The sequence below is a fragment of the Aythya ferina genome (genome assembly GCF_964211825.1).
Source record: "Aythya ferina genome assembly, chromosome: 9".
Classification (NCBI taxonomy): Eukaryota; Metazoa; Chordata; class Aves; order Anseriformes; family Anatidae; genus Aythya; species Aythya ferina.
This window is the reverse complement of record NC_140305.1, coordinates 13,650,110-13,664,986: the sequence shown is the minus strand read 5'-3', so window position 1 is coordinate 13,664,986 and position 14,877 is coordinate 13,650,110. Positions and strand designations below refer to the sequence as shown.

Here is a 14,877-nt window from a genome sequence, read left to right as displayed (position 1 = left end):
CCCTGGGCAGCCCTGGGGGTGAGGGGGTAGCGGGGGGGCCCGCACGTTCCTGCCCAGCCCCACGATATAAATCCCCCGCGAGGCACAAATTATGGAACAAATGGAACAAATTATGTAAGGGCTGAAGCGAGCGGCGAGCAGCAGCAGGGCTCCGCCGCTGCCGGGGGCCGTTACGTGGGTGCCCCCGCGGAAAGTTTGCCTCATGGGGACCCGGCTGGATGCTAGTGCTGGAGGGGGGGTCCCCAAAATGGTCGCCCACGCTGGACACTGCCGTAGCTGGAGCGCTACGGAGGGGCTGGGGAGGTGCAGGAGGGGCTGGGGCAGGACACGGGGCCTCGGGGCCGCCTCAGAGCTGTTTCCCCTCCTGGAGTGCTGGGCTGTGAGCGCCCAGGCTCTCACAGGGCTCAGGGTGAGGATGAGCAGGGGCTCAACGCCACTGCCCCCAGCGCCGAGCCTCGCTGAGCCCCACCTGTGGCCCTCATGAGGGACCCGGAGGCCCTTTGGGAAGTGTTTTTAGGGCCTCCCCTGCCCTCTGTGTCTGCACATGCACCACACTGCACACACTGGCGGGGGTCCGACTGGCCACAAGGGGCAACCCCCCAGCTCCAGCGGGAGACCAGGAGGGGCCCCTGGCTCAGAGTCCCACTGTGCAAGCCATGGAGACCCCACGGCACCTTGGCCCTCACAACACCCCGAGAGCAAACATCCAGCCAGCCCCATGAAGCCCAGTTGTAGGCAGGCGCCGAGCCCGCGGTGCTCAGCCCGGCCCCAGCCACTTTGCACCGAGCCGCAGCAAGATGAACCTCGGAGAAAGGCAAGGCAGCCCTGTCCCTTTAAAAATCTCCTGGAAGAAAATGTTAAAAGGAAAAGAGAAAAAAAAAAAAAAAAAAAAAAAGCGAAATCCAAAATAAATAAACGGCCACATCCGGATTTCCCCCCTGAGACACTAATAAAGGGTTTATGAGTTTGATATGAATTACCCTCCCTGGCCATTTACAGCTGATCTTCTGGAAGGCATTAGGCTGCTCTCCCCTTCCCCGGCCCGGGGGACGCCGTGCAGGAGGCGAGGCGGGGGCGCCGCGCACGCAGCCCCCCGGTGCTGGCCCCGCTGCAGGGAGACCCTTGGGCCCCCTCCCTCCCCACTGGAAGTCACCCCCCACCCCCCAAAAAAAGCCCCCATCTGCTGGCCCTGCTCCCACCCGGACCTGGCCCCTGTCCCTTCTCCGGGGCTGTGCCAAGCCCCCATGCTGGGTCCCGCATTGGGGACAGGGCTGTCCCCGGGTCGGAAAGCATCCCGTGCCAAGGTGGTGCAGTGGCCACGTTGTCCCCTTCACCCAGGCCATGCATCCGCCCCCAGCTGCCCACCAGAGCGCCCCCGCAGCAGCTGTCCCATGGGGACCACGTTTTCCCCACAGGGCCGGGCAGCACGGAGCTCCCCACCGGCATGCGGGGGGGGTTTGGGACACGGCAATGTGCTATCTGAATTCAGCCTCCTCGGGACAGTAAATTGAAAGCAGTAACCAAGTCAGGAAAACAGCTGTTGGCCACGGCCCGGAGCGATTTCCTCTGGGTCAGAAGCTGGACCCGGTGTGAAGCCGGGCTCAGCGCTGGGGAGGAGCGCGGGGGAAAGGAGCCGTGTCCCGCACCATCTGGATGTACTCTCGGCACCGCCTCCTGCTCCCTTTCTGTGAGCAAATGCCCCTTTCCTCTGTCCACAGCAGCCATGGAGCTGCGTTCAGGACCCCCTTCTGCTCACCAGCCCCCAAAACGAGGCTGGCATCCTCGGAGCCCAGCCCAGGACCAGGTTTGGTGGGCAGCAGAAAGGTGCCGGGGTTTTTTGGGGTGGGGATGGGAACGCATCCCACGCACGGTGGGGCAGCCCGGGACGTCCCCTCCACCTGGCATTGAGCAGAGCCACGTTCCCGTGAGCAGAGCAGAGTGGGGCCACCCGAACACCACCCCAGCCCCGTTTCTTTCTGCTCACTGCCACCCTTCGGGCTTGGACACAGCCCATGGCAGGCAGCTGATGAACCTGCCTCCATAGCTCAGCCAAAACCCAGCCCCGGGTGCCTCAGCCAGGCGGCTCGGGGGCCCTGCTGCCACCCCAGCAGCGGGGCACCCCATGCCCTCGTCCCCACGGGCCGTGTCCCCTGGCAAGCTGGAGCCGGGGCCCGGCAGGGAGGCAAGGGGCGGGAGCAGGCGCCTGGAGAGCAGGAGCACGAGATGTGTGTTGCAGTAACCTCTGTATTCCTGGCCAGCCTCCAGGCGCTTCCCACCACACGCATTTATGTGTGCATGATTAGCGTTCTTGCATTCTTTGAATGCGGGCCAGGCAATGAGTTCAAAACTTCATTAAAACCTAATCCGCTCCTCGGCTCCCCCGGCCGCGCGCACACGCGCACGCCTCCCCGGCTACTTGCTCGCCTTTCCTGCCCGGAGACAGCAGCGCGCCCCCGGAGCCAGCTCCCCTCGCAGGGACCCGCTGGCATCACGTGCATGCGGGACCAGCGGGGACACCCTCTGGACTTGGCCTCGCTGGCTGTAACGGAGGGGGAGAGCAAAATCCGAACCATGTGCTGAACTGAACACGAGGCGTTTCGTGCTGACCCGCCGGCCCTTCCGCCCCAACGCACCGGTGCTCAGCGGCCTCTGGGTGTTGAACGGTTCCCTGGGTCCTTCTGCACAACTCCAAGTGCACGGAGCCCGGCTGGGGGTGTGGGGAGGGCTTTGTTTCCTCTCCTGGTGGTTTTGTAGGGCCGCCTTTCGTTGCTCTGCTGGGGGCTGTGAGCTCTGCTCCAGTGGCTCACCTGCTGGCTCTGGGTAAGAAGGGGGCATCTCCAAACCAGACGGAGGGCAGGGGCTGCTGGCACGGCTCAGCACAGCCCCAGCTCACAGACCTCGCACATCCTTGGGTTCCTGATGCCTCCTGGTGCGGGACACAGGGCCGAAACTGGGCTGAGACCCAAACTGGTGCCAGGGGCAGCCCCAAGGAGATGAAAACCTGTCCGGGCAGGACACAAGGCAGCGAGAGGCTTCAGCTGGCTCAAGTGAAAGCCTCTCTCTGCTGCGGCCCCCAAACCAGCAACCAGCGTGCTAATTAGGACATCAACCACCCTGCAAACCCACACAGCGCTGCTTTTCCTTGCGGTAAGAGACGCAACTGACCCCGGCCACTTGCCCAGTGCCGGCGAGTCCTGCGGCCCCAAGGGCCAGCAGCGGCCGCGAGCACCTCCAGCATCGCAGCGTGGCGTCGGGAAGCAGCAACGGATTTCCCAATCTGGCCGAAAGCTCCTCGGATGTGCTGGTGCTTTGATTATTTGACAGGCCATGTTTTTTGAATTATTCTTGTATAAATATTTATGCGTTTTTACAAGAACCACGTTTGGAGCAACGGGACACGACAGAGGAAGGGCCAAAGGGGAGTGGGCAGGACGAGGAATTGCTCCATCCCTGCCCCGGGGGGCAGCACAGGGGGGACGTGGTGCGGGCTGGGTGCTGACAGCACCAAACCACGGCCCTGTGCCGCTCACCGGGGGGGCAGAGGAGGGAGGGAGCAGCCGAAAATGGAACGGGGGGCTTGGGGTGAGACCCTGCCCCTGCCCCTCGGATCCAGCCGAGGGAGCTCAGGGTCCAAGGAGCCCGTCGGTGATGGAGCTGTGCACTCCTGTGGCCGCACCGCGTGTCCCACCAGCACCGCCTCTGATGGGGTGCTGGGAACCCCCCCGAGCCCCCAAAAGCACCGAGGGAAAGAGAGAGAGGAGCTGAGGACGGGGTGAGGGAGCTCCGGGAGGCTCCACAGCCCCCACAGAGCAGCAGCGTGGCCACGGGGATGTCCAGGGGGGCGCAGAAAAACCCTGACACTGCCCAAAGCCTCCCCGGCCTGCTCCCCGGGACTGCTGCTGTGTTTTTGGGAAGGATGAGGGTGAGCGCCCCCCTCCCCTCCCCTCCCCCTCCCCCAGATGGGATCTGCAAGCGAGCCTCGCGTTTTCCGCCGAGCTCAGCAGAAATTCACCCAGAAGGTCAGTGACCAGAGAAAGGGACGATCCATCATTAAATAAATTGTTTTCATTTCCCAGGATAAAGGGGAGGAAGGAGGGGGGGGTGGTGGTGGACTGGGATTGAATAAAAAAGAGCAAAACGTAGGAAAACCGCCCCCCCCCCCGCCGCTAGCAGCCTTTCCCGCTAAGGCAGCTCTCGCAGGGCTTTTTACGGCCAATCTCTTAATGTGATTATAATAATTATTTCTCTACTAGCAGCTTTTTTATTTATTTATTTTATTTATTTATTTATTAAAAAAAAAAAAAAAAAAAGCCTCTTTTGAAATTTCGCTGGGGGAGCCAAGGCTCCAGCTGAGCCCTGGCCTGGAGGAAGGAGCCGGGGCCGGGGGGAGCGTGTGAACGTGTGCGTGCGGGCGAGCACGTGCGGGAGGGAGCGCGCCTGGGTTCGTGCCCCCACCGCCCGCTGTGTGCGCCCCCAGTCCCAGGGCACCAGCAAGAGCTGGTCCCCACTCCAATCCCACTGGTCCCCGTTCCATCCCTGCTGGTCCCCGCTGGTCCCCTCTCCGTCCCCATCCAGCCCCGGTGCCCGCGGGACCCCAGCCCAGCTGCAGGGTCCGGGAGCCCCATCGGCCGCCCCCAGCCCCTGCTCTCCCACTTGTCTGTGTGGTCCCCCCCCAGCCCCGGGGCTGGGCTTTGAAATCTGTTGAAAGGAGGCCGTTTTTGCCAAAATAAACAGCCTGTCATGTTAAATTACTCTCTCTTCCTCTCGCAGTCCCCTGCCTCCCTCTCCCCCCCACCCCATCCTGTCCTTTCTGCTCGAGGCCGCTCTGCTCTGAGGCTGACTCCTGGCTCCCTGGGGCGTGCGGGAGGCTGCTGGGAAGGGGCAGTCCTCATCGCCTCCGCTCGGCCCCATCCCCGCGTTAGGGGGTGCGTGTGGCGGATGCGTGGCCCCCCTAAGCCCCCCAGCCCACGCTGGAGCAGGGAGCAAGGCGGAGCAGCCGGGTTCGGTCTGCTGGGGGCAGATCTGCCTCCCACGTCCTGGCCTCCAGCAGCACCTCTGCCTCTCTGTCAGGCCCCGCTGTCTTTTTGGGGGGTGGCGATGGCTGGGGGGCTCCCCCAGGAAGCCCGGAGGAGGAGCAGAGCAGGAGCTGAGCCCAGCTCAGAGCAGTGGCTGGATTCGAGGGTCCCATCCCGCTGTGGTGCCTCTGCCGTGATGGGTGCCATCTGAGCCACCCCCGTGCCACCAGTGTTTTTTTTTATTATTATTATTTTTTCCTCTCTCTTGCTCGCCCTCGCTCTTTTTTTTTTTCTTCTTCTTTTTTTTTTTTTTTCCTTTTTGGTTGTTTTCTCTCTCCCTCGTTTCTAACAGAGTGAAAATTCGCAGAACCATAAAACGCAGGGATGGAAAACGACCTATTACCTCATCCAGCCCAGCCCCTCTGCCAGCGCCGGGCCGTTCCCCGCGAGCGTCCCGGGTGACTTGTCTAGACCAGGCACGAACCACTCCAGCGGTGGCGATTCCAGCACCTCCTCGGGAAGATTGTTCCATGGCCTAACTGACAGTGCTGTTAGGAAATTTTTCCTGACGCCTCACCTCGAATGTTTCTGTGCCGAGTCTGAGCCTATTGCTCGCTTACCCGTCCTCGCTCTGCCCTGTACACCCCTCACTTCGCCGTGTGCGGCCGTGCCTCTCACCTGCAGGCAGGATTTGTGTCCTGCGAGCCTGCCGCAGGGCCAGGCTCATCCCTGAAGCATTTTGTTGTTTTCTCTGCACTGCATCAAGCATCCGTGGCCTTCCTGAGGCATGGTCCCACAGCCGTGACCCATGTGAGGGGACGGGACGAGCTGGTGGGTGACCTGAGGCCAGTTTGGAGCCACGAGCAGGGATTAGACTGGAGCCCTTGGGGTGATGCTGGCGCACCCAGCCTCTGGCTGCTCTGCCTTTGCCTCTGCCCAAACCAAAGGGAAAAGCCACGATGCTCCCAGCCAGGGTCCGAGAGCTCCCTGCTTGCCAGAGGTGGGGAGGGTCGCCGCAGGAATTTGGGGGAGGAGGTTTTTCATGCAGTTGCGTTTGGTTCCTGCACAAGCTTTGATGTCAATGATTTGCAGACTTGTTCTGGCTGCAGTTCCTCACTCTCCAGGGCCTGTTCGCTTTGCGTCAGGGGGTGTGTGTGTTTTCTTCCTGTGTGTGTACCCCTTTGAACCGCTCTTATGAGCCCTGACCCCCCCCCCCATATCCCCTTGATTCCCTGCTGCTCCCAGGCATGCAGTGCAGATTGGAAAACAAGCCAAACCACCCCGCGTTTGCGAGAGCTCCCGAGGGGTTTCCAGGCGGATTAAGCAGATGCTGCAGCACGAGCACGCCCGCTCCTCCTCTGCGTCTCCATTGTGGCCCCTGCTGGCAGCCCCAGCCCCAGCCATCCTCCCGGGGGCACGGCACGGGCTGGATTCACCAAGGGCTACTAGCCTTCACCCTGCCGGTCCCCTCCACTGCAAATTCCTGCCCAAAAAGCCTCTCCCAGAGGCTTCTGAGCCGCTTTGCGAAAGCGGAGAAGGATTTGGGCTCACCTTGTCCTGCTCCTGGTGGCTCAGAGCTTCACCCCATCCGTACCCATCGGCTGCTTGCGAGCCTCCAGCAGGGCTCAGGCTGTCGTGGAGCAGCAGGGATGCCCACACATCGGGTGGCACCACTGAACCTCTGTTTCCTCCAGCCTCTTCCAGAGGAAGGACAGGGGAAAGGACCCCGGTGTGGAGGCAGGCAGGGGCATGCAGGGAATCCGCCTCCCACACCCTCTGCAGGGTGCATGACAGCAGGGCAAAGCGCTGAGGAAGGGCAGGCAGGGGTTGTGTGGTTTTAGGGCTGTGTGGGTGCGCACAGACAGGTGCCCCGGGGACAGAGGGGCCCCACGCCTCGCCCCATCCTGGCCCCATCTCCCCTTCACCCCTCTGCCAGGGCTGCTGGCAGCGTGCAGAGGAGAGCGGGGCTGCGTGGGGCGATGCCGTGGGGCGATGCCGTGGCTCGGTCTCTCCCGCCCCAGCTGTCAGCAGCCGGGGTTTCCCTCCGCCCAGCACCCGCTGCCTCCCCGCCCTCCATCCCACGGCGCTGCGCTCCCACTCGCAGCTGGTGGAGCTGCGCGGCCCCAGCCATGGCAGCCGGCGGGTCCCGCTGGCACAGCTGCCTGGGGGTGATCGTGTCCCGCCAGGGGCAGCGGGTGCAGCAATTCCAGCAGGCGGAGGACATCCTGCTGACCCTCCTGGAGCATGTCCACGGTGCGGAGCCCCGCTTCCTCGTGGACTACTGCAGGAACCTGGAAGCCTTCGAGTTCACGCTCCGTGCTTCTGAGGATGCCGTCAGGGTGGAGGTGCCCCTGCGCCTCGACGGTGATGCGCTGCGGGTACGGCCGTGCCAGCCCGGGAAACTGGGCACTTGCCACCTCGAAGTGCCCTCTGCGGTGACCGGCGTGGAGGACTGGACCAGCGCAGGTGATATGGAGCGGGGAAGTGGCACCGTGCGGCACCTGGCGCCGGGCAAAGTCCTCCAGCACCTGAAAGAGCTCCTTGTTTCGGCCATCGTGCACTGTCAGCGCCGCTTCCTTCTCCAGCCAGGTGTGTATGGCACCGGGGCACGGCCCCGGCTGGGAGCTGGCTCCCCGCTGAGGAAGGGGATGCTGACCCTTCGCTGGGTGCTGGCATGGGCTTGCTTCTCCTGTTAGTCCTTGCAATTTCCACGGGGAATTGGCGTGCTTGGCTTGCCCCAGCTGCTTTACTCCTGGCTCTGCTGGCTTCTGACAGCACCCAGTGCAGGCAGCCCCTGGAGGAGGCTGTAAGAAGGGCAGAGAGGGTCTGAAAGTGTCCTACCCTGGCCCCAGCACGCCCACCATTCCCTCCTTCCTCCTCAGCCAAGTCCACGCTTCCTCTTCCTCTGCCCCTGCAGCCCGAGACCTTTCCTGATCAATATTTCATAGGTCACGTTCTCTTTCCTGGCACGGCTCTGCTGCCAAACCGTGCAGCCCTGTTCTGCCGCTCGGGGCTTGCGTGGGTGCCTGCTGTGCCCGCTCCGCTGGCCCGGCCCTGAGCCCCCCGGCAGCGATGCATCTCCTTCCCGAAAACGACCCCAGCGGGGTTTGGAGATGGCATTCGCCAGGGAACCACAGCCAAACCGCAGCATTGGAGAGGGATGACTCGAGTGGGGTGGGACGAGCCTGCAGGTATTGCGGTGCACACCCAGTTCAGCCTGCGGGACCGGCTGCGGTAACCTCCTCACCTCTCTCCTCCCGCGATATGGCCAAACCCTCCGCATCTAGGTGACCTCAGCGCCGAAAACCTGAAGGAAGATGCCATAGAGCTGTCCCTGCTGGTCCGTGGTGGCTGGAAGACCGTCCGCTTCGATATCGTCCCCGTGGTGAGGAGACAGCAGAAGCCGCTCAGGCTGCAGGGGCGGCAGCGTGACAGGGGCTTCCCCGAGGGCAGCCTCCAGAAGGCCACAGCAGAGGCTCACTTCATCCCCGCCTCTCCCCGCTGCTGGAGGTGAGTGGCTCCAGCACACGTGCACCAAAGCAGCGGCCCTACCTGTGCCCGTCCACCCTGGTTGGCAGCACCGAAAGGGTGGGAGAGCAGAGGCTGAGCGCTGCCAGCCAAGCGTGGGATGATTTTCCTGCCTGGGGGGCACAGGAAAGCAGCCCCCATGCCCTTGGTGCACGGGGTGTACCGTGCATCCCGCTGCTGCAGCTCGCCTGCCCGGGCCGTGCCGTGCCAGCAGGGTGTTCAGGTGCCAAAGGAGGCCCCTGAGCTGCTGGCAGGAGCTAAACCAGCTCACGGGGTGGTGGCTCTCAGCTTCCTGCTCGGGCTTTGCGTGCACGTTGGCCTCTTGAGAACAGCGGGGTGAAGCTGCGAGGGGCTGGGGTGACACCTGCATTCCTGCCCGCACAGCCACCCAGCCCCAAGGAGGGGCCGAGCAGGCGGCTTGCTCCTTGAGCGGGGCGGGTTTGGGGCTGTGGCCAAACCCCAGGCTTCTGGCGGGGCTGCAGGGAGCTGCTCCCAGCTCTGGTGTGGGGAAGCTGCCCCCTGGGAGGGACCTGCTGCAAACCTCCATGTGCCATGGGGACCCGGCCATCCCAGCTTTTGAGGTGCAGTCAGGCTTGCGGCTCTAAATGTGGCCTCTGCTCTGGGGAACCTCGGCTCCAGGGTGCCAGCACGTGGCAGTGCCTGTGAGCAGAGCCCTGGGCGCTGCAGATATCCTTCCCCAGCTCCCCGGCTGGGCCCCGCGGGGTCTCCAGCCTCCCTCAGCAGAGCCACTTTCTCTCCAGATCCTCGGCTCACCTCCCCGTCCTGAAGCTGCTCTGGGCAGTGGACACCCTGCAGGGGCCCCGGCTGGACAGCCTGCGCCTGCTGGAGCAGCTCAGCAGCCAGGACTGGAGGGAGGAGGATGGCAGCACCGGCCTCTCCTTCGACCACCTGAAGGTAGGGCAGGTCCTGGCGCAGGCCGTGCGGTGCCGCGTGCCCCGGCGGGCCCCCGGGCCCTGCCGCGGCTCAGTCACTGCTGGGGATGGCATCCCTGTGCCGGGAGGTGGAGGGCTGGGGCCGGGGTTTGCTCTGACAAAAGCCTCTCTCCCCACCCAACCTGTTTGTGGCACTCTGGGCACCTGGTGTCACAATCTCGGTGCGCTCTGCCCTGTGCTGGCTCGCCGGGGCGGAGGTGGCGAAGGCAGCAAAGTCATCGCTGACGAGGGAACGGCCCCAGCTGAAAGCAAATCCAGTGGGCTTTAGTTCATACCGTGCTCTTTGACATTTTAAAAAAAAACAAACCAACAAACGAAAAAAAAAAAGCAGCACGGTCTGCGTTTCTCCCGCACAAAGCACCTCCTGCTGGGGATCTGAAGGCACAGCCCTGGTGAGGAGGCCGTGCTCCCCCAGGCACCCCCTCTCGCCACCCCGCAGATGGTGCTGCTGTGGAGCACGGAGCTGTTTCCCTCGCCGGAGGACTGGCAGGACCTGGAGGGCTCGGTCTACAGGCTGCTGGTGGTCCTCCTGCGCTGCCTGGCCACCCGGCGCCTACCCCACTTCCTACGCCCGGAGGAGAACCTCTTCCACGGGGAGCCCCTGGACCTCGCCTCGCTCCAACAGAAGGTGGAGGCCTTCGCCCAGGACCCCCCGCGCTTCCTTCGCTTCCACTTTGGGCACCCCGCGAGCACCAAGGGCTTGCAGGCAGACCCTGAGCTCAGAGCCCTCCTGCGGCTCCCTGCGGAGAACAGGGCGTACTGGGACACAGCCTATTTTGACATCCTGCTCAGCCAGGTAAGCGGGGGGGCACGATGGGGGTCGCTGCCCCTCCACTTAGGGTGCCCGTGGGGCTTGAGCCGAGCAGGGGGCCCCTTCCCCTCCCTCACCACCCACGGGTCTGCTCAGCTGCAGGTCTACGGGATCCAGGACGACGCGCGCCGCTCGGCCATGTCCCAGCTCCTCGCCAAGGTGCAGAGAGAAATCCCCACGAGGAGCTGAGCGGGACCCGCTGCCGCCCCGTCCAGGCGCCCCCTGCTCACCCCCACTGTCCGCAGGCAGAGGGGAAAGGGGGCTGCGGGGGGCTCTGGGCCTTGTCGCCTGGGGAAATGGGGACGCGGGCGCTGAAACTCGTCGAGACCAGGCAGGAGGCAGGGGAGCAGCGTGGCGCCGTGGCGCTTTATTCAGGAAAGGCGGTGCCAGGGAAGGAGCACGGCGGCTGCGGCAGCTGGGGGGTGGTGGTGGTGATGGAAGGGCCGGGAGGGGAAGGGCCCTGCGCTCGGGTCCTGCCTCCACCCCACGGGGCTGCTGAGTGTCGTGGCTGGGGGAGGTGGAGAGGGTGGGGATGTGGGGCCAGGGCACCGGGGCGAGGAGTGACCCCACGTGAGGGATGGGGAGGAAGGCTTTAGCCACCCCTGTGCCGTGTCCTGCCAACGCGCTGTGCTCCCACCTGGCACACGAGGATCCAACGCCTGGTGCCATGCAGGCACGGCCACCCACCGCCACCAGCACGTGCCCCACTCCCGCGCACCCCGTGTGGCCCCATTTGGCCCCATGGGGGTCCCGCAGCGCCTCCTGCCAGGTCCCCCGGTGGGCAGAGGAACCCCCCGGCTCACGGCGCTCACAGCCTGCTCCGGCGGCAGCGCTGCAGGGCATCACGCAGGGCCCCGAGCACACGGTCCACGTTGTCTTTGGTCGAGTTGTAGCCCATGAGGCCGATTCGCAAGACCTGGGAGGAGAAGGACGAGTTTCTCCCTGCAGAATCCACCCGGGGCTGTGCCCAGCGAGCACCGGCTCCCACAGAGCATGGGGCGTGCGAGGAGCTCCCCGTTTCTTCCTATTTATCACCCTCAGTCACGGTAAAGACGTGAGACCCCACTAACTGTGTGCGTAGCCGCTCGATGACACGCAGCAATTCCCCTTTGGATGGATGCGGGCTGGGGGACCAGGGGGAGGTGGGAGGGGAGCACGCTGCCCACCTTGCCCACGGAGGGCCCCAGGCCCCCGGCGATCTCCAGGCTGTGCTTGTTCATCAGAAAGGCCGTGATCTCCTGCCAGGCGTAGCCCTCGGGCACCCTGATGGTGGTGATGGTGGGCAGCCTCGCCGCCTGGTGGAGAGAGCAACGGGGCTCAACCCGCAGCCCTCCTCAGCCCTGGTGAGCCCCGTGAGGGGAGAGCCCAGCAGGGAGGCCGGGGGCTCCTCTCCAGCATCCAGCCCCCCATGGGGACGCTCCCAGCCGCCCGGTGCCGTGCAGCCCGGCAAGATGGGCTCCCCGCACCCACCTCCTCCTTCACGAAGAGCTCGAGCCCCAGCTCCCGCAGCCCCTGGCACAGGAGGGTGCAGTTGGCCCGGTGCCTCTCCCACGAGCTCTCCAGGCCCTGGTGGCACAGAGGAGTCAGTAGGGCCCCACTGCAGGCACCTGCAGCTCCCCCCAGACCCTGCCATGGGGCAGGTATCACCCTTCTGGGCCATCCCAGTGCCCCACAACGCTCACCATCTCTGCCAGCATGGCCAAGCCCTCCCGCAGGCTCAAGAAGCTGTTGATGGGCGCCGTGTGGTGGTACCTGCAAAACCCAGCAGCACCCGGGTGGGCTCAGGCCCCACAGGGCAGCTCGTGCAAATCCCCCAGGGCTGGCGTCTGACTCTGCGAGGAGGGTGGGCGATGGGAAGGGGTGGCAGGGCCCTGCTGCCCCCACCGAGGGGACCCACACAGGGGGGCAGAGCATTTAGGGGGCTTTGGGGATGAAGGGAAGCAACACGTGGCGGGACAGCCTGCCCTCACATGCGTGGCTTGTCGTCGCAGCCCCAGTAGTTCGCCAGGCAGCCCATGTCCAGGTAGAAGGACTGGGGCTTTGTCTTCCTCCTCAGCATCTTCTCCCTGGCAAAGCAGAGTGCAGGGCTGCAGCCAGAGCAGAGGGGAGGGCAGAGCTGCCCCTTACCCACTGCCAGCCCCAGAGCGAGCACTGGGTTGGCACCGCTGCGTGGGGATGGCTCTGGCAGAGAGCTGGCAGAGCAGAGGGTACAGCCACCCTCTGTTCCCCCAGCCCATCGCCTCTCAGGGCCGCCCTTACCTTGCTCGCTCGCTGAATGAGATGGGGGCACTGCCAGGGGGGGCGCTGAGGACTTTCTGGGACCCGGAGTACAGGACATCGATCTCTGCATGAGAGGGACTGCACTGAGCCCCCAGCCCACTGGCCCATGCTCTGCCTCCAGCGGAGAGCACAGGGGACGTGCACTGCAGGTCCCGGTCATGTTTGCCCTGCTCTAGGGGACACACTGACACCCCAATGATCCCCCGAGAGGGACAGGGCACTGACGGCACCAGCACGAAGCAGCAGGTGGGGGGGGTGTGAGCCCTGACATGTGGGACCCCTCTGGTCCCCATGTGCCCATGGTGGCACCGTGGTTCTCACCCTGCTGGTCCATCAGGATGGGCGCTCCCCCGAGCGATGCCACCGCGTCCACGAGCAGCAGGCAGCCGTGCCTGGGGGAGGACAGGGCTCAGCCCCACACCCTGCCACCCCACCCCCTGCTGCCACCACCCCCGTGTCCCCAGCACGTAAATCCCCATGTCCCAGCCCTGGCAGGCGACATCGGGGCTCACGGACCGGTGGCACAGCTCGCCCAGCCCCTCCAGCGGCTGCAGCACCCCTGTGGAGGACTCGCCGTGGGTGATGAAGAGCACCGAGGGCTTGTGCCGCGCCAGGCCCTGGGGGAAAAAAGCAGGGGGGTGAATGCTGCCGAGGGGCCGGCCCCATGCCCGCTGCCCCACAGCTGCCCCGCACCTCCTGGATGTCCCGCAAGGTGAAGTACTCGCCTGGAGGCTTCAGCAGCTCGCAGACCTCAGCACCTGGGAAGGATTTGAGCAGAGGGACAGGGAGGGTTGAGCTCGCCTCCAGCCACAGTGCATGGGTCAGGCATTAACCAGGGGCCCACCAGAAGGCGCCGTACACAGGGGGAACGGCACCGTCACCCCATCAAAGCCCAGAGCCCTCTGCTGCCGCATGAGGCCACCGCGGTGGGGACAGCAGGACCTTGGGAGCAGGCCACATCCCGGCAGCCCCCCCGCAGCCGGGTACCCGCAGCGTACCCAGCCTCCCGGCGATGTCGGCGGCACGCTGTCCCCAGATGCCGTTGATGGCCACCAGCACGGTGTCTCCGCGCTCCAGCAGGTTGAGGAGGGCAGCCTCCATGGCGCAGTGGCCGGTGCCGCTGACGGCCAGCGTCAGGCGGTTGCGGGTCTGGAAGGCGTACTGGATGCCTGCTTTGATCTCGTCCATGACCTGCCATGGGGACCGGCACCGCTGTCACCCCTCGTCCTGGCCCCCCACGGGGTGCGGGAGGCAGGGACGGGGGGCTCCTCACCTGCAGCATCTCAGGGTGCATGTGGCCCAGGAGCTGCTGGCCGCCGGCCGCCAGGATGCGGGGGGGCACATTGCTGGGGCCCGGCCCCAGCAGCAGCCTCTGCGGCACGGCCAGCGGCCGCAGCAGCGCCTGGGGTGGCGGGATGGTGGCCATGGGGTGCCCCGCCGTGCCCCGCAGCTGAGCCCGCAGGAGAGGAGCGGCAGCCGCGGCCCGCTCGGCACCCAGCACTGCGGCACGGCGCATCCCCTGCCAGCAGCCCTCTGTGTCCCCCCGGACCCTGACCCCAGGCTGTGGCGCTCCCCCCACCAGCACGGACTCTGCCCTGGCCTCCTCGCAGCCCGGTTAATGTGCCACCAGCACCGGCCTGCGGCCCCAGCACCCTCCTGTTGGGGTTGCCCAAACGTCCATGAGCACAGCAACTGCATGGCTACCATGAAACGGCCCTGTGCCCCACGTGTGATGGCTGCGGGGTGGCACCACGGTGGGCAGGGCTCCCGGAGGCTCCTGGAGGCTCCCCGTGTGCCCATTGCCATTGTTATATATGGAGTGGTAATTCGTGTCGAGAAAATGGTTGATGTTAATAAAGAAGGGGGAGATGTGGGAGTGTGGCCATGGGGGTTGGAAAGCCCCATGGTTGATAGTAACATCATACTCTGATGAGGCCATCAGGAATGTAAAAGAGTTTAGAGGGAAAAAAGAAGGGTGATTCAGGAGACTCCATGCAGTTAAGGCATGGAAGTTTCTGGGTGTTTGCTGTTGCTGTTATATGCAAAGTTGTTTGACCAATGAAAAGTTGTTTTGAAAAGGACTGCTGTGGGGAGAAGGGTGTAAGAGGGGAGCCTGCCCTCAAGATAAAAAAGGGCAGTGCGGTGATGAAGTTACATCATCAATAAAGAAGGAGAAAGAAGGAATGAAAAGGAACAGGGTAGCGGAATGGAGGCCAGGATGGGAACAGGCACACTGATCACCTCATGAAGATTGGTTCGGCCAGACTCAGCAAACTGCTCAGAGGAGCTT

At 64.5% G+C, this 14,877-nt stretch overlaps 2 protein-coding genes across 2 annotated transcripts; one reads left to right on the top strand and one right to left on the bottom strand.

Annotated features, from left to right (window-relative positions):
- Window positions 1-7,144: 7,144 nt before the first annotated feature.
- On the top strand, window positions 7,145-10,508 carry MAB21L4 (mab-21 like 4; the record flags this gene model as incomplete). Its single annotated transcript, XM_084529908.1, has 5 exons — window positions 7,145-7,604; window positions 8,303-8,525; window positions 9,305-9,458; window positions 9,936-10,292; window positions 10,404-10,508. 5 exons carry the CDS (start codon window positions 7,145-7,147, stop codon window positions 10,494-10,496), a joined length of 1,287 nt encoding a protein of 428 aa, XP_084386034.1. The 3' UTR covers window positions 10,497-10,508.
- Window positions 10,509-10,520: 12 nt separating this feature from the next.
- AGXT (alanine--glyoxylate aminotransferase) lies at window positions 10,521-14,103 on the bottom strand (the record flags this gene model as incomplete). The annotated part of the gene is made up of 11 exons (XM_084529909.1): window positions 10,521-11,223; window positions 11,474-11,602; window positions 11,778-11,873; window positions 11,990-12,059; window positions 12,278-12,373; window positions 12,567-12,651; window positions 12,909-12,979; window positions 13,104-13,204; window positions 13,281-13,345; window positions 13,586-13,778; window positions 13,861-14,103. 11 exons carry the CDS (start codon window positions 14,101-14,103, stop codon window positions 11,116-11,118), a joined length of 1,257 nt encoding a protein of 418 aa, XP_084386035.1. The 3' UTR covers window positions 10,521-11,115.
- Between the last annotated feature and the right edge of the window lie 774 nt (window positions 14,104-14,877).